The sequence below is a fragment of the Cervus elaphus genome, chromosome 7 (genome assembly GCF_910594005.1).
Source record: "Cervus elaphus chromosome 7, mCerEla1.1, whole genome shotgun sequence".
NCBI classification, from domain to species: Eukaryota; Metazoa; Chordata; class Mammalia; order Artiodactyla; family Cervidae; genus Cervus; species Cervus elaphus.
The window spans coordinates 10888813-10912462 of record NC_057821.1 but is presented as its reverse complement, the minus strand read 5'-3'; the positions used below and the strand labels follow the sequence as shown (position 1 = coordinate 10912462).

General features: G+C 38.6%; 2 protein-coding genes across 5 annotated transcripts in view; one reads left to right on the top strand and one right to left on the bottom strand.

The window, feature by feature from the left end:
- The window catches only part of FKBP5 (FKBP prolyl isomerase 5), a 115581-nt gene that overhangs the window by 76531 nt on the left and 15400 nt on the right, over positions 1 to 23650 (top strand). For both annotated transcript variants that reach the window (XM_043907279.1, XM_043907278.1), the window contains exons 5-7: positions 1032 to 1174; positions 2122 to 2236; positions 20552 to 20708. In XM_043907279.1, coding sequence (XP_043763214.1) covers positions 1032 to 1174; positions 2122 to 2236; positions 20552 to 20708 — 415 coding nt within the window. The remainder of the gene's footprint in view (positions 1 to 1031; positions 1175 to 2121; positions 2237 to 20551; positions 20709 to 23650) is intronic.
- LOC122696987 (60S ribosomal protein L23a-like) overlaps positions 1 to 23650 on the bottom strand; it is a 73620-nt gene that overhangs the window by 48887 nt on the left and 1083 nt on the right. Inside the window, exon 2 of one of the 3 annotated variants that reach the window (XR_006341976.1) lies at positions 16495 to 16841. The exons of 1 other annotated variant lie outside the window; for it this stretch is intronic. The gene's annotated coding sequence lies outside the window, so the exon portion shown is untranslated. Of the gene's footprint in view, positions 1 to 16494; positions 16842 to 20940; positions 21041 to 23650 lie in introns of those variants that run through there. One more of the 3 variants, XR_006341975.1, reaches the window with a different exon arrangement.

Here is a 23650-nt window from a genome sequence, read left to right as displayed (position 1 = left end):
AAGATAACAGCTGTCTTCAGAATTTGCTTTTTCTGGTGTTCATTGCTCACCTGGTCTCACTTTGAATACTTAAGTCTTTGACAGAGCACCTCAAATTTGTATATCATCCCTTGAAGTTTTGTACATTTTCTGTTGTTTTCCAAAGGATTTGGGACTGCTTATTGTAAGATACAATTATGTAGGTTAAGTTTCTTCCCTGGTGGTCCAGTGGTTAAGACTTCACTTTCCAGTGTGAGGGGTGTGGGTTTGATCCCTGGTCAGGAGCTAAGATCCTGCATGCCTGTGGCCAAAAAAGTCAGAACAATAAAACAGAAGCAATAGTGTAACCAATTCAATAAAGACTTTAGAAATGGTCCATATAAAAAAATAATAATACAGTTTTACAGTTAAGCAGTAAACTTTTAGTTTCCTGGAAGTAAGAAAAAAAAAAAAATCTGAGTTCTGTAGTTCTTGTGATTTGGCAGAAGAGGACACACATCATTCTGGTTTTTTAGAAAAATAAAAACCACTTTTTTTTTTTACTCTAAACTTTGAGGAGAAATCTGTTTCATGGGCCGTTTTATGCAATTTATACTTTTCCGACTGCTTCTTGTTTGTTGTTTTTGTCTACCCAACTAAATTATAAGCTTTCTTAGGACAAATTCCATTTTCTATACTATTTTTGTTCCATCTCTGCCTAGAAAACACGTACTTATTCTTATGGTTGAAATTATAAATTAAGCAACAACTGCAGCCCAGCCACATTTTAGATATTATGTTACTGCCACTTTTCAAAGACTTAGTCTTTGAGCAGTTTAGAATCTGATACCACTTTCATGCTTCTCAGTAGAGAATCTTCTCTGTTAGCTTTCAGAAGAAAAAAAAAATCACAATTTGTTTCTTAGTGTGTAACTTTTACTGAGTTTTTTTTGTAGCTCCTGCTTCCTATCTGAGTAGTATATAGTTTAAGGAATGGGAAATGTGTTTGAATTTTTGTTTTGTGGAAGTCTTAAAATATATATAGCTTTCAACCACTTTTTCCTTTCTCCTAGGCCAAGTTATCAAGGCATGGGACATTGGAGTGGCTACCATGAAGAAAGGGGAGATCTGTCATTTACTCTGCAAACCCGAATATGCATATGGCTCAGCTGGCAGTCTCCCCAAAATTCCCTCGAATGCAACTCTCTTTTTTGAGGCAAGTATGTGTGTGATGTCGCTGTGTTAGCATCTGCTCTATACAGCGCTGGCTCCAAAGCGGCAGGCAGTGCAAGGAGGAGCTAAGCTTGCTATTGAGAGTCGGATCCAACTTATTTATTTTGGAGCTTGGCTTCTTGAATTGTTTCCCACAAACCCAAGGGGTGTGTGCCAGTGCTTTCTTAGAAACGTGTCACTGGCACAAAATGGTCATATCCAAATAAACAAAAGAAACCAGGCTTAGAAATAAAGGTTCTGGTCAGCGGTGTGAGTTGTGACGTACTCAGACCTGACCAGAGGACAGGATGAGAAATGTGGGACATAAGTGTTGAAATACACCTAAAGCAAGTTGTAAAGCTATTTTTATGACAGAGGTTTATAACTGTCCCAGATCTCACTTCCTCATTAGAAGCAGTAGGTGGTGATAAAATGTTATTCATCCTGTGTTGAGTCACACATGTTTGGCCACATTTAATTAAAAAATTAAGAGGGAAAATGCCTGAAACATTGTACCCAGGTAAAATACACCTTTAGTTGGTTGTAGGCCTGATTCATAGGGTTTAGCCTTACATTTTAAGAAGGGAATTCCATGAATCTGGGGTGAAAAAGTGGTGGCCTCTAGAGTTAAACAAAGTAGTTTTGGGCCAGAACTGTGTCACTCTGGCGTTTTGCCCACAAGGCAGTTTTCCTAGTATTTCCTGTCTGTCTTTGCAGTGTAGCCCCACAGGATGTGGTCCTAGACATTATCGTTACATGAAGGTTCTTTCCAGGTATTGAAAAGAGCAGTGTTCTTTTTTCCCTACTTTTCCAATAACTGAGAAGCACAGATAAATATAAAACAAGAGTTTTGTTTTGTAAAATGAAAGGAGAATAGTTGCCCTAGTGTTTAAGTATGTTAAATTGACTTTGTTTGGGCCATTCTCAGCCAGATCCTCTTTTCCTTTCTAGATTGAGCTCCTTGATTTCAAAGGAGAGGATTTATTTGAAGATGGAGGTATTATTCGAAGAATCAAACGAAAAGGAGAAGGGTATTCAAACCCAAATGAGGGAGCGACAGTAGAGAGTAAGTACTGCTGTGAGAGGTTCCAGTTATGTGGACAAAATGGAGCTTTCCTTTCTAAACTCTTTAAAAGAATAAATGTATTGAATATTTATCTCTAGAATAGTTTTAAATTCAACATTTATTTAATAATGACTTCATTTAGTAAATATTCAGTCAACCTATATGTGCCAAGAACTGTACCAGCTTCTTCAAACTCTTTAAAAAAGTGAGTAAAAGGTAAGCCCATCCAATAAGGAATTCTTAGTCTGTGGACTCGTTGGTGTGCCAATAGCCATATTAGTTACCTTATATATTTACTCATTTATTTCTCACAGTAACCTTTTGAGGTATGATTAATTATCCCTAGGCGAGAAAAGTGAGTTCGGAGAAGTTACATAAATTACCCAAGGTTACATTTACTAAATAGAGTGGTAGATGGTAATGCCGTTTAGGGCTCTCAAACTCATCTCACAGGCTGTTGTCAGGATAAAAAATGGTTCATCATTTTAGACAGATCAAAACTGGGGAATAATTTATTCTGTTCAGTGTCAGGAGACCTGGGTTCAAGTTCTGCTTTGTCATATAGAGTGACCTGAAGCTATTCCATTTTGTTGTTTTTTTTTTTTTCATTTGCTAAATTGGGTGTAAGGATAGGATGAGGACTAGGGTAACTGAGTGCGCTTCCTCCCTCCCAGAGGGAGGTGTACACATATCATGTGCTACCGTTTGTCACTGTAGCCTCCAGTCGGCATCTGCTCCTTTCCTCTGCACAGTGCATGTTGGAGGACGAGAACCTTTCTTCATCTTTTTGTTTCCAGTGTCACTTACAGAGCCTTGCACACGTTTGGTGTTCAGCAAATGCTTTCTGCACAGATAGATGTCTGCAAGATTCCATCTACTGAGCCAAAGTACTTCAAAAAAGACAGCTGTGAGAAAGCATAAAGAAACGCATCCATTAAAATGAAAAAATCAAGGGAATTCTCTGGCGGTCCAGTGGTTAGGACTCAGCACTTTGACTGCGATGGCCTGGGGTTCAGTCCCTGGTCAGGGAACTAGAGATCCTGCAAGCCGTGTGGTGCAGCCAAAAAAAAGTTTTTTTTTAATCAGTAAGGGATTAGTCTCCAAAATTCATAAACACTTTGATGCTTAGCAGCATTAAAACAAACAGCCCTCTCGAAAAATGGGCAGAAAACCTAACTAGACATTTCTCCAATGAGGACATACAGATGGCCAACAGGCACATGAAAAGATGTTCAACATTACTAGTTATTAGAGAAGTGCAAATCAAAACTTCAATGAGATATCACCTTACACTGGTTAGAATGGCTATTGTCAAAAATTGACAAACAACAAATGCTGGAGAGGGTGTGGAGAGAAGGGAACCTTCCTACACTGTTGCTGGGAATGTAAACTGGTATAACCACTATGGAGAACAGTATGGAGGTCCTTAAAAAACTGAAAATAGAGCTACCATATGACCCTGCAGTCCCACTCCTGGGCATATATCCAGAGGAAAACATGATCTGAAAGGATACATGCACCCCAGTATTGATTGCAGCACTGTTTACAGTAGCCAAGACACGGGAACAACCTGAATGTGCATCGACAGAGGAATGGATACAGAAGATGTGGTACATATACAGTCTGGAATATTACTCAGCCAGTAAAAAGAATGAAATCATGCTATTTGCAGCAACATGGACAAAGCAAGGGAGTGTCACACTGAGTGAAGTATGACACCCCTTATATGTGGAATTGAAAAAGAAATGATACAACTAAACTTACTTACAAAACAGAAACAGCAAACTAACTTACGGTTCTGGGAGGAAGGGATAGTTAGGGACTTTGGGAAGGTCATGTATACACTACTATGTTCAAAACGGATAAACAACAAGGACCTATTTTATAGCACATAGAACTCTATTCGGTGTTATGTGCCAGCCAAGATGAGAGTGGGGTTTGGGGCAGAATGGTTACATGTATATGTACGGACGGAGTCCCTTTGCTCTTCACCTGAAACTACCACAACATTGTTAATTGGCTATACTCCAATACCAAATAAAAAGTTTAAAGTTTGAAAAATAAAGATTTCATTTGAAATAGCATAATAAACTAGAATATCTAGGAATATATCTAACAAAAAATATGTACGAAGTCCCTTACAGGGAAATTATAAACTATTGAAAGACTAAACTAAATGGATTGTGTGACCCAAAAAAGAAATACACACATTAAAAAAATCAAGTCACTAAACAAGAATGGCAACAGGAATGAGAGTTCATTTTTAAAATGTAAACTAGAATAGTTGATTCTCGCATCTTTAATGTTGCATATTGAACCACAACATTATTTTACATTCTACTTTGAACCCATTTTTCATTTCCACAGATCTGGTAAATTAGTTCAAATTTCACTTTTGTTTAAATTGGAAACAGTTATAAATAGTATTGCTGTTCTATTATAGTTAAAGTGTTTAGATAGTTATCATTCTTGATAAGTTTAGGATAGATGAAGAAGAGCTCACATGTATAACGCTGGAGAAACACCTAGACCATTTGCTGAGAGAGGGTTCAGACTATGGCCAACTCTAACTGGATGCTGCCTCTCTGGCTTTAGCTTCTTTCGTGTACAGTGACACAAGGAAAGCTGTCTTGATTTCTAAGGTCCTACTAGCCCTAAACATTCTATGACCAAATTCTAAATGTTTATGAAAGTTATAGAAATAATAGGAAATTCTCTGCAGTGTATTAATAAGCACTTAGAAATCTTGTCTATAACATGTATTTTAAATTTTTATTATGAAAAATTTCAAACATACAAATAAAGGATTTTTCACCTATGCTATAGTGACTTCCCTAACTCAACAATTTATATTGTAAAACTGGAGGTTTTTGTCAACTAAATTAAAAGGAAAAACTTTTCCCAGTTATAGGCAATACTACAAAGCTACCACTGAAGAGTTAACTTTGGAACATGCTAAATTAAATCAAATCTTGCTTTTGGTAATATTTTCAGTGGAAGTCTTTTTTTTTAATGTTTCACTGAAATAATTTTTAACTTGCAGAAAAGTTGCAAAACCAGTACAGAGAATTTCCTCATATGCTTCACACAGCTTCCCCTAGTGTTGCCATCTTACCTAATCACAATACATTGTCAAAATCAGGAAATGAACACGGATTCAGCGCTATTAACCATTCTGCAAATGTTAACTTTAATGTCACCAGTTGCCATGTTGATGTCCTTTTTCCAGTGCACCATCAATTTCAGTATCCAACATTGTAATTTAGCTGTCTTGTCTCTTTCAATCTGTGACGGTTTATCATCTTTCTGTGTCTTTCATGACTTTAGCACTTTTGAAGATAGCTGGCCGATGATTGTAGAATACCCCTCCATTTGGATTTGTCTGATGTTTTCCCCTGATCAGATTGAGGCTACACATACTTGGAAAAATACCACATAAGTGATGTTGTGTGCCCATCTCAGTTATCAGGAGGTGCATGACGTTGATGTCTCACTGCTGGTGGTGGTAACTTGGATCACTTGGTTAAGGTGCGGTCTGTCTGCCATGTTTTTCCATGATAAAGTTACTGTTTTTCTGTCCATAATTACAGAGTAGCTCATCAGGAGGGAAATATTAGGAAACTATGGGAATAACCCCTTTTACATCACACCTTCACACACTAATTTTAGCACCTTTGAATGAATGATTTTTGTATGCAACAGTTATTACTGTGGTATTTGCCTAATGGTGACTTTTCTATTTCCACTGTTTCTTCTACATTTAATTAGAATTCTGCCGTAAGGAAGAGCTGCCTCTTCTCCCCTATTTGTTTATTCAGTTGTTTATTTACATCAGTATTGACCCATGGATATTGTTTTATTCTGTAGGTTATTGTTCGTTAGTATTCTTGTTGCTCAGATTGTCCTAGATTTGGCGATTCAAAATTCCTTCAGCTTGGTTCCTTTGTCCTTTCAGCACTGTTTCTTGAGCACACGCTTACTTTTGACACCACTGGATGCTCAGGGTTTATTTGGTTAATTTTCCTGCCCCAGGTGTAGAATCAGCCATTTCTCCAAGGAGCTCTGATTCCTTTTCCTGGAGAATGATATTTAGAAATGAAGATCTGGGTGCTAGGTATACTCATGCTATGGAATGTTATTGCTTCTAGAAGCTCTTAACAGGTCCAGGAAATACATGTACTTCGATGTGCATCTGTACATGTCTGTGTGTACTTCTGTATTAGTATGTGTATATGTATTAACTCATTATTGACTAGAAACGAATTAATACATTTTCTGTTACTTGAACTTTATCGACCAGAGACTTTTCAAGATTTATTTATATAAAATTGTTGGCCACAGGTGTTAGTTTCTGCCGAAATCCCCTGGTCAATAATGTGTTAAAAACCATGGGTACGTACTGACACTTTCAGTTTCACCCCAGCACAGATTTGTTTTAGCCTTCTCTCTGCTTCTTTGAACCTGCTTTCTCCTACAGTGAGAAACCTGTCTCTCATTATCCACAGTATATTTATTTATTTGCTTAATCATGGTATACACAGAGAGCAGTTTCAGAATTGCTAACCCATACCCCTCCAATATTCTTGCCTGGGAAATTCAATAGACAGAAAAGAGCCTGGAGGGCTACTGTCCATTGGGTTGCAAAGAATTGGACGTGACTGAATGCGTGCGTGCGCACACACACACACACACACACACACACACACACACCTGTGAAAAACAAGTTTCCTAAGCAGGAAGTATCTTGAAAGTAGTTCCTTTTGTCCTGAGCCTGTAGCATACACTGAAAATACTATTCTCCAACTTAGGTTAGTTCTTTCATTCTCATTCCCTTCATTGTGGTTATGTTACTCACTTGTAATACAGTTAAGTTCATCTGTTATGTTTGCCTTCCATTGGGAGTTCCCCTCACACTCTGGTTGGTTTTAATTATTTGTTTTTGAGGTATATGAAACATTACCATGATTCTAGATGATATAAAAAGACACACTCAGAAGTGTTATCCCCCTCATCCTACTAACCTGTCCCCATTACCTCATTATTTCCACTCTGTTCCTAAATTTCTGCCTCTTATAGGTAGCTAGTCTCATTAATTCTTGGTTTATTCTTGTATTTTTTTGCAGAAATGAGCAGATATATTAATTTTTTCTTATAATCCCTTTTTGCATGAAGGATAATATTCTCATTATATTCTACCTAATATTCTACCAATATTCTATATTGATATGATATATATTGTATAATATATTGATAGAATATTAGATATCAATATATCTATATATTAGATATCAATATATAGATAGATATTAATATATAATATTGATATATAGATGTGTTGATATCTAATATTCTATCAACATTCTATATTGATATATAATATTCCATATAGAATTCTATCTATTCTGTAATATTCTATCTAATATATTCTATGAATAGAATTTTTGATATATTGGAATAATCCTTTATATAATTTTATTCTTTTCTGTCTCTCAATATATTAAGAAAAGGCAATGACTAATTTTTTTGTCTCTCTTTAGTTTGTATTTTCCCAGGAAATTTAGAGTAAATGGTTTATTCTTTTTTCTCCCAGAAGCCCTTTTGGGTTTTCTGGAACAAATCAATTTTATAAAAATTTGTTGTATTGTCAGTTATCAAGGTTAAGGTGTTCTGCTTTTCCTCTGTGAAACCTATATGAAGCTCTTTGAAACTCTGTGTGGGAGGAAGACAGAAGGTTGACTCAGAAGTAGTCCCTGTCAGAAACCAAGATCACCTTGTTCCTTTTAAAGTCTTCTCAGTCTTATCTTGACTGATGTGCCTTTTTTTGTAGCATCACTATAGACTATTCAAAACCAAGTAGAAGTCCTAGAACTAAGGCCAGTTGTGAAAGAAAAACTACAATGATCACCCATTATAATATGTCATTATAGATACACAAGAATGACTGAGTTTCTGTCATTTCTGTATAAAGGTACAATGAACAGTCACGGGAGGGGGCCCACAGGCTTCAGAAGAGATAGACACAAATTTTGAATCTCAGAATCACTAGTTGATATTTTTATGACCTTAGACAAGTTACTTAATCACCTTGAGCATCCATCTTTCTCATCTGTAAAATGAGAATAATAATTTTTTACCCCCACAGATTGTTGTGACAGTTAAGTGAAGGTGCCTAGAATGTGGCAGACAATTTCTTTATCTTCTACATTATGTTTATATCATATGTTTTGCTTCCTTTAAATAGATTTAAGGAAATAAACCCTTGGCTTCTCTTTCCCTTATACTCTTCCAGCCAATCCATCAGCAAATCCTTTTCCTCTACCAGGGTTGATCTGGAACCCGTAATCAGTTTGTCTTTAGTAACAGTCTTCAAAATAATTATACACCTTCTTAGTAATCTTACCTAAATCATATTTCCCCAGGATTTTTGTTGGTTGTTTTTTTGAAGAACAAAGTTATGGATGGAATCAAAAGGCTTTTATTGAATTGTGATCTTTTGCTTCTTTTTAATGGTTTCTTTGTGGAAGAGAGAATTGTACATTAATTTGACAGAATTTAATCTTTCTCAAAGAAATTGTGATATTTTACTCTGTCTGTCAGGATCCTAATGGTTGCAAATCAATAGATCCTCTTCCAGTGTGTGTTTTTATGTCCATTAAGATGACCATCTTGTAATTTTTATGCAATGTTGTCCTTTTTCCATTAAAGAAAAGTCACTGTGTTCTAAGGTCCTCTAATTGATATTATCATGATGACTGATATTTTAGTCATCATACTTTAGTTTCATTGCCAGTAATGGCTACATTGTTACTTTTAAGCTTTGCTTTCTTAGAAAAACCAATTGACTGATATAAAGCTCTGAAGAGCTACCAGTTCCTCTTCCCCCACCTCCCATCTCTCACCTCTTCTGATTTGTTAACTTTGCGCTTGGAGTACATGCATCAAAATGCTCTCTTTGTGAAACTTTCTTACCTCACAGTACTTTCAACTACATCTGAATGCAGAGAGTGCAGACAGTCGGCAGTATTTTCAAATGTGAAAATTTCAACAGAGTGATCTACAGGGAGTTGAGTTGTTGGGAGTACCCTTCCCTCTCACCTTCTTTCCCTCCACGAATCCCACTGAAATGAGAGTTGGGGAAGGGAAGGGGACGGGTGGAGAATGATTTCAAAAAAGAGGAAGAAATCCATGTTAGTGGTGGAAAACAGGAAGTCTTCAAGAAGTATGTCAAAAATTATGGAGAATTTCTGGAATATGTAAAGTAGATAAAATTGGACTGATGGAAACTAGACTCAGGAAACCCAACCCACAACAGGTGTAAAGACTTTGCAGAGGTACATACTGTTCTTTTCCACAAGCTTGGGCAGAACTCCAGGCTTGGTTAGCTGGTGCAAGAGAGCCAAAGCAGGCTATGGGGCAATCATCAGGGTTGTTATAAAACAATATGGAACAGCTGGGCCAACAGGCCTCTTGTGTAGCAAGTTCTCAACTTTGGCTGAATTTAGAGTTACCTGGGGAGCTTTTAAAATCCTGATGCCCAGGTCTCAGTCCAGGCCAGTTAAATAAGAATATTAGATCTCAAAGGATGGAACTCCAGGCATAAGGATTTTTTTTTTAAAAAACTCTCACGTGATTCTAGTTTGCAGGCAGGGATTGAGAATTAGTACTCTAGAGCTTGGCTGTGACTTTTGCTCCCAGACTAAAGTCATTAAGGCCAGATTTCTAAAATAAAATAGGGATCTGCCTCGGAAGACTCCATGTGTTAGGACTTGGACTACAGAATGAGAACATAAAGTACCTTTGAACTTTCAAAACAGATTTGAAGGGGGAGAAAGTGAAAGAGCAACTCTGCTCAACAGTAAATAAGCTGAAGTGTCTTGTTCCTGAAGTAAAACTTTCTCCTACATCGCCAGTAGAAAAAGGTGTCCCCAGCCTTCCTGTGCACATCATCTCAGCACATAGTAAATGCTCAATAAACATCTGTGGGCTCTTCACCCAGAGATCCCCATGATCAGCCCACCCCTCTTGGGAAAAGGTTTACCTAATCCAAGGGCTTAGAAAACCTGTGTCAGCTAACTAAACTCACTTGATCTTTCTGAATCCTTCCTTTATAATATGGCCAAACAATACAGAATCCTTAGCAGATACCATGAAACAAACACTCAGATAGACTTAAGAAATAGAAGAAAACTTTCAAAATACTAATTACTATCTTAAGAGCTATTTAACAGGATATTGAATTCATGACTCAAGATCAGCTTCTCTGAAAATGAAGATGATAAGAAAGTATCTGTAAATTAAGAATGTGATTATCGAAACTGGAATACCAAGGAAAGATTGAAAAGCAAAATGGACAGTCTCAGAATCCTGAATTAGTGATACAAAAGATGGTAAAGAAAATCTCAGAACACAGAGGAAAAAACCCAAAGAGATGAAAAATTAATCAAGAATAGATAATATGTATCTTCCTACAGGAAGAAGAATCTTAAGACTGAAAGGGCCAATTAATAGTGGCACAGGAGTAAGAAGTGCTTTTTCACCTAGATACATCCTGATGAAATTCCTCCTTCCCTCTTTCTTTTTTCTTTTCTTTCAGTTGAAGTATAATAGACTTAAAATGTTGGTTTCAGATTGGGTTGGCCAAAAAGTTTGTTCAGCATCGGCTTACAGAATGAATTTTTTGGCCAACCCAACACATTAACAAAATGATCACTATGGTAAGTGTGGTCACCATCTGTCATCATTCAGGGTTATTGTAGTATTACTGGCTGTATTCCCTATGCTGTACATTATATCCCTGACATTTATTTTCTAACAAAGTTTGTACGTCTTTATCTCCCTCATCTGTTTCACTTATCTGCTCTCCCCTCTGGCATCCCTGTTGATTTCTATATCTGTGAATCTGCTTCTGTTTTGTTACACTTGTTCATTTGCTTTGTTTTTTAGTTTTCACATGTACATGAAATTAGAGGGTATTTGTCTTTTTCTGACTTATTTTACTTAGCATAAATACACTCTTAAATCCATCCATATTGTCATAAGTGGCAAGATTTCATTCTTTTTATGGTTGAGTAGTAGTCCATTGTGTTTATATCTGCTGAAATTTCTTAATTTCATTACTCAAAAGAAAATTTTGCATGCTTCCAGGGAGAAACTGTGCAAAGGACTAAGAATCAGAATGACCTGGTGAAACTAAATACTAAAAGACCATTTTGAGCATTGTCTATGAGTATTTTGAACCTAAAATACTCATCTATTCCCAGCCAAATTCCCACTTAACTATAAGAACAAAATTAACTGTTGGGAGTATGCAAACTTGTGCCCTTTTTTTGGGGGGAGGGGGGAGGATATATGAAAACATCACAAAAGATAAAGCCAAGAAGTGAAGCCTCAGGCATAAGAAACATCAGTGAGCATAAAAGTAATTTCCATATCATGACAGCTGAAGTTGGGATCCCTGAAATGGTAGAATTATAATGTTAAAAATAGTAATTGTTTAACAGTCTGGGTCATTTTAACAAAATGAGATGCAGATGGGAAATAAAGGAAAATGAGAGGAAGGAAATTGGCTAAAATGATTTTCTTATTCAGTGAGAGATTCTGCTGATTAGTTGAGTTCATTTCAGTTGCTCAGTCGTGTCCAACTCTTTGCGACCCCATGGACTGCAGCACGCCAGGCTTCCCTATCCATCACCAACTCCCGGAGCTTGCTCAAACTCGTGTCCATCGATTCAGTGATGCCACCCAACCATCTCATCCCCTTTAGTCCCCTTCTCCTGCCTTCAGTCTTTCCCAGCATCAGGGTCTTTTCCAGTGAGTCAGTTCTTCACATCAGGTGGCCAAAGTATTGGAGTTTCAGTTTCAGCATCAGTCCTTCCAATGAGTATTCAGGACTGATTCCTTTAGGACTGACTGGTTTGATCTTCTTGCAGTCCAGGGACTTTCAAGAGTCTTCTCTGACACCACAGTTCAAAAGCATCAATTCTTTGGCGCTCAGCTTTCTTTATAGTCCAACTCTCGCATGACTACTGGAAAAACCATAGCTTTGACCAAATGGGCCTTTGTCAGCAGTGTAATGTCTCTGCTTTTTATTTTTATTTTTTTCCAATTTCTCCTTTATTTTATTTTTTTTCCAGTGGGTTTTGTCATACATTGATATGAATCAGCCATAGATTTACACGTATTCCCCATCCCGATCCCCCCTCCCACCTCCCTCTCCACCCGACTCCTCTGGGTCTTCCCAGTGCACCAGGCCCGAGCACTTGTCTCATGCATCCCACCTGGGCTGGTGACCTGTTTCACCATAGATAATATACATGCTGTTCTTTCGAAACATCCCACCGTCACCTTCTCCCACAGAGTTCAAAAGTCTGTTCTGTACTTCTGTGTCTCTTTTTCTGTTTTGCATATAGGGTTATCGTTACCATCTTTCTAAATTCCATATATATGTGTTAGTATGCTGTAATATTCTTTATCTTTCTGGCTTACTTCACTCTGTATAATGGGCTCCAGTTTCATCCATCTCATTAGAACTGATGTCTCTGCTTTTTAATATGCTGTCTAGGTTGGTCATAACTTTTCTTCCAAGGAGCAAGCATCTTTTAATTTCATGGCTGCAGTCACCATCTGCAGTGATTTTGGAGCCCCCAAAAATAAAGTCTCTCACTGTTTCCATTGTTTCCCCATCTATTTGCCATGAAGTGATGGGACCAGGTGCCATGATGTTAGTTTTTAGAATGCTGAGTTTTAAGCCAGCTTTTTCACTCCCCTCTTTCACTGTCATCAAGAAGCTCTTTTAGTTTCTTTGCTTTCTGCCATACAGGTAGTGTCATCTACATATCTCAGGTTATTGATGTTTCTCCAGGCAATCTTGGTTTCAGCTTGTGCTTCATCCAGCCTGGCATTTCACATGATGTACTCTGCATATAAGTTAAATAAGCAGGGTGACAATATACAACCTTCCCAATTTGGAACCAGTCCGTTGTTCCATATCCTGTTCTAACTTTTGCTTCTTGACCTGCCTACAGGTTTCTCAGGAGGAGGTTGAAATTAGTTCACATTGATAAATATGTGTGTGTGTGTGTTAAATGATTTTTTCAAAATTTAATGTTAGGTGCCAGTAAGAATAGTAGGTAGAACTTCCAAACCACCAGCATGAAGTGGGGAAATAAAGGAACAAGGAAAATTTGACTGATCTAGTAAAGGTAATAAAGGAAAAATAACAAGAAAATATTATGTAGGAAATAAAAAATAAGGTAGGAAAAATCAATCAAAGTCATCTGTTACAAAAAATATGAATGAGGTAAAGTCACCTATTAAAGGCAGAAATTGTCATGAGGTTAACACAAAGATGACAACAAAATCTAGGTATGTGTTCCTTATAAATAATACATATATTCTTTATAAATAGCACCAAAACCCAAAATGGTCCAAAAATTGAAAATAGAGGAAAGATTTAATGTATGCCCATGTTGAAATCTGATAGATTATTATTATTATTATTATTAAAGAAATGCAGATCAAAACTACAATGAGGTATCACCTCACACCAGTCAGAGTGGCAATCATTAAAAAAATCTACAGACAGTAAATGCTGGAGAGGATGTAGAGAAAAGGGGACCCTCTTGCATGTTGGTGGGAATATAAACTATTACAGCCACTATGGAGAACAGTATGGAGGTTCCTTAAAAAACCAGTAATAGAACTACTACCATATGACTCAACAATCCCATTACTGGGCATGTACCCTGAGAAAACCGTAACTGAAAGAGACACGTGGACCCCAGTGTTCACTGCGGAGCTTTTTACAATAGCTAGGACATGGAAGCAACTTAGATGTCCATCGACAGATGAATGGATACAGAAATTGTGGTACATATATACAATGCAATATTACTCAGCCTTAAAAAACACATTTCAGTCAGTCCTAATGAGGTGGATGAACCTAGAGCCTGTTGTTCATCCACCTAGAGCCTATTGTACAGGGTGAGGTAAGTCCGAAAGAGAAAGACAGATGTTGTGTACCAACACATGTATGTGGAATCTAGAAAGATGGTACTGATGAACCTATTTTCAGGGCAGTAGTGGAGACGCAGACATAGAGAACAGACTTGTGGATGCAGCAGGCTAAGAGGAGACGGGGGCGAGTTGAGAGAGTAGCATGGAAACCTATATATCACCATATGTAAACCAGGCAGCGGGAATTTGCTGTGTGACACGGGGAGCTCGGCCCGGTGCTCTGTGACAACCTAGAGGGGTGGGATGGGGTGGGAGCCAGGAGGGCGTTTCAAGAGGGAGGGGACACGTGTGTACCTGTGGCTGATTCATGTTGACATATGGCGGAAACCAGCACAATATTGTAATTATCCCCCAATAAAAAATTCTTTAAAAAAAGAAATCTGATAGAGCTATGAGGGTTTTTCTGGTGTTGTTTGTTTTTCACATGCTTTAATGCCCTGGCAAATTTTGTCCAGTAAGAGAGAGCAGTTCTTGAAACCATTTTATTAGATACTTTCACAAAATATGTAGTATGGTGCCTGGGTCTAGAGCTTCCCTGGTAGCTCAGCTGGTAAAGAATCTGCCTGCAATGCAGGAGACCCCGGTTCAATTCCTGGGTTGGAAAGATCCCTTGGAGAAGGGATAGGCTACCCACTCCAGTATTCTTGGGCTTCCCTGGTGGCTCAGATGGTAAAGAATCCACCTGCAATGCAGGAGACCTGGGTTCCACCCCTGGGTTGGGAAGATCCCCTGGAGGGCATGGCAACCTACTCCAGTATTCTTGCCGAGAGAATCGCCATGGACGGAGGAGCCTGGTGGGCTACAGTCCATGGGGTCGCAAAGAGTCTGACACGACTGAACGACTAAGCACAGCACCTGGGTCTAAAATGGATAGTGTTTATTCTTTGGATATTTCGGTTTTACATAGCTCTAAAGGCTGCTTAGAGTCATGTCAGACTGAGTCATGTCTGACTCTTTGTGACCTCATGGACTGTAGCCCACCAGGTTCCTCTGTCCATGGGGATTCTCCAGGCAAGAATACTAGAGTGGGTTGCCATGCCCTTCTCCAGGGGATCTTCCCAACCCAGCGATCAAACCCAGGTCTCCCACATTGCAGGCGAATTCTTTACTGTCTGAGCCTCAAGGGAAGCCCATATAGCTCTAAAAGTTACCTTCAAATCTTCAGGTAGAGTAAAATCTTAATAGAAAATAATCTTTTTGTTTATTAAAAAAATTCAGCTGATGGGCCATTTATTTTAGAATAGTATTAATAACAAAAGCTCCATATCAGTGATGAATTTAAATAGCTCTTATGTTTATTAAAAATAGGAGTTCTAATATATTCAGAAGGGAAAATTCCTATAAATGAGTGAAAATTACTACCATTTTCCTTAATGCCCTGTTTTCAGATTAATCATTAAGTAAATATTTACTTTCTGGCCCTGAACTGTGTGTTGTACCCACAGTTACACACACTGTGAGGTACAAAAGCGTAAGGTATTGCCTTTGCCTACTTTGAATTTTATTAACATTTTGACAGCTCTCTCTGTGGAGCCATTAACTGGTTTCTCATACCAAGTTCTAATTTTTGTTTAATCTGGTATAATTTACCACTAATTGTAGGAAAATAATCATAGCTAACGTTCATTGAGTTCACCTCTGTGTAGCCACACATAATAGTGTTTTCACATAGTAGCTGCTCTGACATATAAATGAATAGATGTCAAGTATTGGGCTAAAAGCTTTAATTCAGTACCTAATTTAATCCTCTCAACAATTAGGAGTTAGCTAACATTGTTTCCCTAATGTATAGATGAGGAAACTGATCTTCAGATAATTTAAATGACCTTGCCTAAAGCCACAATTATTAAGTGATTGAATGGGACTGGAATCCAGCAGTGACTCAAGTGCTGTTACTGGTGTGAAGAGGAGAGTGGTGAGGAGGTGTGTTGGTGTAGAATGTATTGCTGTGTGTATGCTTCCTGTTTAGACTGAGACGTATAACCATTTTCATAAACGTTATTCTGTTCAGGCAGCCAGGTTCCATGCCTGCTGTCAGCTAGCTTCTGTCTGTCAGTGCCTTGAGCAGCCTTCCGATGGTATTAGTTCATCACAGGACAAAATGGCGAGGAGGACAGGCAGCAGTGTGGGGGGAGTTGACCACCGTGCCTCTTCTGCTCAGTGATTAATATGCCTCTCCTGATTTGAGAAACCCACCTCTGGATCTGCCTCTCCAAAGGGGTCATTAAGATCCCACTGTCTCTTGAGTGCTCTGCTCTCTTAGGCAGGAGACGCAGACAGAGAGAAACTCCCTTGGCACGAAGTAGGCAGCAGAGAAAACCCTTGCTGAGTGGGAGTAACCTGTCACAACCTGGTTTTCTCTGGCTAAATGGCCAGTCTTGTCTAGTAGTAATGCCATTACAACATTCCCATTCAGATCCCCATGACCCAGTAATTGTTTTGGGAATGAGTGCAAAGCTATCAGACACCAACTACTATAATTAGAAAAGGGAAAAAACACTCACCAGAGCTAACCGTCTTTAGGCTGGAGGGATTACAGCACTTTTTCATTTTTTTTACGGTTACGGAGCCTCTTTCTCAGTTTTGCTTCCTAAAATACAAATTATACCCAAAATGCAAGTTTTTGGAGTCTTGCATTCCAGTTTTTTTTTTTCTTTCCTTACTCCAGTGCACTCTTTCCTCCCCACCCCCCCATTTTAATCGGAGTACAAATTGCTGTCAGCACATCGAGTTCATGTGCCAGCCACATTCAGAACAGGGTGTTCTGTGCTCTTCAAAACAAAATTGCTCTAGGGCAGTAAGAGAACAATAAGTCAGAGCTCCAGTTTAAGTGATGTTTTGCAGCAGACCAGGCTCACTTGATGTGGTTAAACTCGGATTGCTCGGGGAGGCTCGGGTAATTCAGTTTGGTTTGATTTCATGGGGTTTGGAGGATCTCCCCCCTTTAAGTTACGTAGACTTGAAGTCAAGAGAAAATGTTGTCCCTTTTTAACTTGTGTATTTCTTACTCTCCCCAAAAAAAGCCCTAAGTAGAAGCATCCTGTATGTACTTTTATTCTCTTTGGGCACGTCATAGATCATTTACTTCCCGTAAATCAGGCTGGTTGGAATTAGCAACAGACCTCCTGAGCCCTCGAGGCCGAGCTCCCAGTGAGTCATGATGGTTATTATTAAATATTTATTAAATGAGTATTTGCACTAAGTGATACAAGGTCAAAAGCAGCCACAGGTCTTCCACAGCCAGAGCTGCCATGGTTTTCTTTGGTAGCAATTGTTGAGACAATTTTTAAAAAAACAGATAGATGGGAGCCAGACATGTCTGCATCTGTCCCCATGATGGGGGACCCTGCTGTGGTAATCAGCAGGCATTTGTGGAGCTCCAGGATGGGTGTGCGTTCTTGTCAGCTGTCTCATGAAACATGTCACACCAGTGTTCCAATTTTAGAAACCAGTTAACCTAGCAATAGGGTTTGCTACTTGTAAAGAATCAATGGACTCTACTAGCTAAGGGTGTAACACCTCCTCTCGCACTGACATTCCAGATAATGTCAATATTAAAAGGTTTTATATACCCACATACAGACTGCTGTGTGTGTGCACACGTGCATATCCGTTTATCAGTTTAAGATTTTGTGGTACTATAGTGCTTATTCAGGTAAAACTTAAAAAGAGATTTAATGGAAAAAAAAGATGAGTTCCTCTATAAGGTAGTAGGTGTTTGTAAGCGTTACTGCACATGTTCCTATTGGGTGGCTAAAAACACTGGTTCTCCCAGTATTATCCCTCTTAGACCAGCTGTGGTGAACTTTTTTTTTTTTTTTTTGCTTTCTTAATTATTCCTTCATTATAATTTGACTTGAAGGTTTTTTTTTTTTTTTTTTTGCTTGCTTGCTTCACTTATCTTTCCCAACATGTTTATTAGTAGCCAGTCTCTTCTTTCCCTAACATGAAGGGTTATCACTTGTAAGGAGAATTTCTGAAATCATTTATATAATTTTAAGATAAAGTATATGCATCAAGCTGAAAACTGGCCTAGGAAACTGACACACAGGCAGGAATCTTTCGCAGAGTCTCTGGATTTCCTGTTTTGAAAACACATTCAAACTTGATCAACCTAAAACCACAACGAACGTACTGATAGCTTCCTCCCCCACTAAATGTTCTCTCCTTCAGGCAGGAAAACACTTCTAACAATAAACCTCACACAGAAAAAGTTGTGAGCTACTAGGATCATAAATCTCAACGCTTGAGATGTGCTACAATACGTGGGCTGAAATTCACTTTGCTCAGCAAATCTTTTTTTCATGAAAAGTGTCATCACATTAGTCTAAATTTCTTGGGCAGATTTTAAAATATTTAAGAACATAAACTTTTTAGAACTCTCAAATCCTTTAGAAATAGAGCTTTTACTCTAGTAAAAAAATCTTAAAAAAAAAAAAATTACTTGGCTGTGCCGAGGCTTAGTTGCCGCATGCAGACAGACATTTGGTTCCCTGACCAGGGATGGAACCCAGGCCTCCGGCATTGGGCACAGAGTCTTAGCCACTGGACCACCAGGGAAGTCCCTCTAGTGAAAATATCTTAAGCTTAGAATTTCCTGCAGAATCTCAGGTGTGTATGTATTTGAAAATAATAAAGTTGAATTTATTTGGGACTGTTTCTGAGAGAACTTCACCATGCTGCAAGCTAAGTTGCATTTTATCTAGGATGTTCCAAAGGTGAGTTAATTGAGAGTCATCTGTATTTATGAGTGTGGAACAGAACAAAATTCCTCTATTCCAGCTCCACCCTGAGAGCCAGTCTAGCTGTTGCCCCTGTTCAGAGGGTCTGATTCAAGTCAGGCCTTCTTTAGTTTGGCCCAAGTGTCTGGCTCCATCCTATATCTGTGATGGGAACAAATCGGGATAGTATTAATCCTAGTGATTAGAAAAGGGTAGAGAACTTGAAAGCATAAATGTCCATGTGACATTTTGGCCCTTAGTATCTATGCCACTGCTGTTTACTCTTCAGAGTTTCTCTCATTTAGGCCTGGGTTAAAGGTAACCTGATCAAATTACAGGAATTAGCTTTGAAACTAGTTTCTGGTCTGAGTCGAGAGTTACAGTACTGAGTCATAGAACTATAGAGTTTTAGAGTTTCAAAGGACCTTTGAGATTCAGAATTTGAAAAGTATAAGTTGGAATTGGATTTGTATTTGGAAGATAACTGTCTCATGGAACGGGTGTAATAGAAAAGTGATGTTTAGTCTCTAAAACAAGTTATTGATCTAAAGTAACCCAACCAGTCTTAGAAAAGAAGCATTTTAGGAATTCATTACATTTGAATCAAGGCCATTATATTACAGAAGTAGGAATAAAGAATTTTCTATGAAAGATAAATTATTATATTGCTTTTTGGCTGCTGTGCTGTCATACAAACCATCCATTTTTCTTACTGAGTCAAAGACCTAAATGGAAAGGAATGAATATCCTTAATACTAAACATAGTTGGAAAGTTTCAGAGAATTGTTTATCCCAGAAGGAAAAGTCTAACCAATCAAGAGGAAAATACATATCTATATGCATTTTTCCTATATTATACTAACATAAAGCCCCTTATCTAATATGAAATTACCCTGCAAATGAGCTGAGTTTGAGTGCAGTGGCGAAGTGTAGGCCCTGAGAAATTGACCTCTTAACATTTCTGAGGAGGTGGCTGAGAAATTTGATTTGTCAAGTTATTGCAGACTTGATTGCTTCACATTTTACATTTATTATTCCACTAAGGGATTGCAGCTGTGTTAGTTATTGATGATGTTGCCTTTGGCTTTTCCATTTTATTTAAACATGTTTGTGAATGAGGTTAAAACTCTTAAAAAAGAGCTTCTGTATTCAGTTAACCCTTGTATATCATGGGAGAAATAGTCATTCAGTTGTTTTTCAACCCAGAGATCTGAAGGCAAGAAAATGTTTAAGCCTTTATCTACTTGGTATTAAATTTGTGGCATTTTGATAATTACCTATTAAATAATCTAGTATTTCTTGTGTTACAGTAGAGGATATCTCTGTCAGCTTAAGTTAGAACTGTTTCCACTTTATTATCTGCTAAATTATTTTATTCATATGGTTACAGTAATTTTTAAGTTTAAATTTAAAACACAAATAAATATGATTGCTCTTAAATTTCCCAACTGGGTGGGCTAAGCTTCAACAGGACATACTCCCTATGCCTCCAGATGCAAAGAAGAAGGGGAAATACTCATTTATCATGGCCCTACATTAGCCCGTCACAAGGCTGACTGTCCTGTCTCCCCTCTCTCAGTCCACCTGGAAGGCCGCTGTGGTGGAAGGACGTTTGATTGCAGAGATGTGGGGTTCATCGTTGGTGAAGGGGAAGACCACGACATTCCAATTGGAATTGACAAAGCCCTGGAGAAAATGCAGCGTGAGGAACAATGTATTTTATATCTTGGACCACGGTAAGCAGTGTACCGGTTCAGTACACAGTGACTGACGTTATCTAAAGAACAGGGATACACTTGTTTTTTCAATCAGCATTTTGCTATTTTCAGTGAAGTTAATGCCAAGAGTGGAAACAATTAATTAAATCAGGCTACAGTTAGGGGGAGTTAATGGGCCTTATAATATTACAGAGGTTTGTAAGCCTGTTCACTTGATTGATGTGTGTTCAGGGTAGGACTGACAGGCGAGTTTTGCTTCTCTGTTTTGCCGGCCATGTCGCCAAGACAGGAAGTTCTTGCCCCTTCTCCCCTTTTCTCTGAATTAGGCTGGAGGCGGTAAAACATGGGGGCTGGAAGTAGAAGCAACATTTGGATGATTTATTACCACTTGAATTTGTGCCACCTGTTCTTATACAGACTCCCTGAAAAAAGAGTGCTCTTCCTGGATCTAAAGGCAGCGGAGATGACTCATTTTTGCCTAAATTTTTCCCATCATAAGGATATCCATTAGCACTTCCAAGCTTAGAACTATCAGACACTAACAGTCTCTCTTGTGAAAACATGTTTGGTATTATTTTTAGACCTAAAATTATACCATGGATCTAACCCTTCTATCTTGAGAAATGGACCCTTGAGAGAAACCAGGGTGTTTTGATTCTATTTGTGTGAAAGTGCATCTGCTTATCTCACGTCTCCTCTCTCCCTGGATCCTTGGGTTTCAGTCAGTGGGATTTTGAGTTACTGGGAATCCTGATGACCTGCGCTTGCCAATAGGTATTCTTGTGCCTTTTGTACAGTTGCTTGCCTTGTGTAGCCTTAGTCTTAATCCAATGGCATATTTACCTTTGCCCTGACACTTGAGCCATAATTGTATTTCTCAAGTGATGTTCCAGTCATGCCACTAATCCACTTGAAAAGCCTTGCAAAATGGTCTACATCTCGAACCCTTTAGAGCCTTCACTGAGGCACCTTTAATTTAATACCTTCTTTTTCTCTGCTCTATTCCTTTCTGAACTAGTATATTCCCACCTTTGTGTTTTATTTGCATTTACTATGTAAATAGTAGTATTTCACTACTTCTGAGTACTTCACTCAGATGAATCTAGTTCTCTCTTCTATAAGAAACTATTTTTTAACTCAGGTGGGGCATAGACAGGCCATCTCTTCCATATCTAAGTAATATCTAATTATTTTTAATCCAGCATCCCAAAGTTACATTAGTTCTAAGCTCATATAAAGAGAGTGGTATTTATGCACATATGTTTTCAGATTTAAGTTCCTTGTAGAGGAGTTCTGTATGTATTGTAAGCATATAATATTATATGAATCAGTTTGTTACATTTTAACCTAGCTGACAAGCCAGTTGTGGGAACAGATGTCTCAATTTTAATGGGCAGAGAGAAACTGGAATTACCTTATATTTATTAATGCAGATGGTTCCTTGCAGGTTTAAATTGTTATATGATTAGTGGTTTTAAAAAAAAGAAACAAAAAGAACATGCAGCTTACCAGCTGTGTGTACTTGACTCTTAAGTCTGTTTCCCTTTCCATAAAATGGGGGTGACAGTATCTACCTCACAGAGCTGTGGAGGACTAAGAAAGAGAATGCATGTAAGGAGCGTAGCAAAGTGCCTGACACACCCGGGCCCTCTGCATACTGGCTGTTATTGCTGTCCTGATGACTCTCAGACCCCAAGGAAAAGGAAACCCTGTTTTAACATGTGGTAGATTTTTCAGGCATAAGTAGGCAACAAGTTTTCATGAATTTCTAGGTCTAAAAGGTTTTTCATATGTTTTGTGGAAATGGCATGGTTAGAAAGGAACACGTTATTTCCTCTTTAAGATGTTGCTTAGTATGTTAAGGAGTCATGAAATGCAGCGCCTGTAACAGCAGACTGCCCACACGTGCACCATGTAAGATCTGTGTACGTAGAGAATCTGGGCTTGCGGGAAGCGTGTGCAGTGAATTCACTTGTCTTACCAGGTTCCCACCTAACAGACACACTGCAGCTGAGTGTGGCTATAAATACGGCTATTGCAAATATGTGTTTGGTGTTACTCGTAGTGTCACCTGTATTTCATTCTCCAAAAGATTTCCAGGGCATACCTTCTCTTTGATTTTGACAAGACTCCTTGACAGGATGTTTTCATAAAAAAGAATTCGTAAAACACATCCAGAGAATCCATTTTCTCACCTCTCATCAGGACAACGTCTTTAATATTGTTTTAAATACGGTGACTGGTTAATCTTTCTTGTTTTAGGTAAAATATGGCTAGTTTTAACTTTTTTCTTCCCTGTCTTCTGTACAGCACCAACCCCAAACAAAAACAGGCTGCCAAGAGCCAGAGTATCTCATTATGAGGCAGTGTGGTTCAAAAACTAAACAATATTCTGGGACCCACACAGTCTGAATTTAAATCCTGGCTCCACCACTGCCTCTGTGTGACTCTCAGGAAGCAGTTCTGAGTCTTAGTCTCTTCATCTGTAAAAAGGGAGCAATTGCATATGAGGTGCAGGTGCTTCTTGTGTGCACAGAGGGGCTTAGCGGTCATGAGCAGTCATTGTATCTCTGCCCTCCGCAGGCACCTCTCAGTTTAAGAACATCGATACTGGATTCCTTCTGTTACTGTAACCCAGCTTGTCTTTCGGTTAACCCTGAAATTCCATTTGTGGTGGTCTTTCAGTTGGGCTCCCCGGGTAGTGCAGGGGTAAAGAATCCACCTGCCAGTGCAAGAGATAGTGGGGTCGATCCCTGGGTCGGGAAGATCTCCTGGAGAAGGAAATGGCAACCCACTCCAGTATTCTTGCCTGGAGAACCTCATGCACAGAGGACCCTGGCGGGCTACAGTCTATGGAGTTGCAAAGAGTCGGACATGACTGAGAATGCATGTCTTTCAATCAGATGAATTTGTGGGTCCTTCCTCACCCAGCCTAATCCAGAGTAAATCAGACAAGTTTC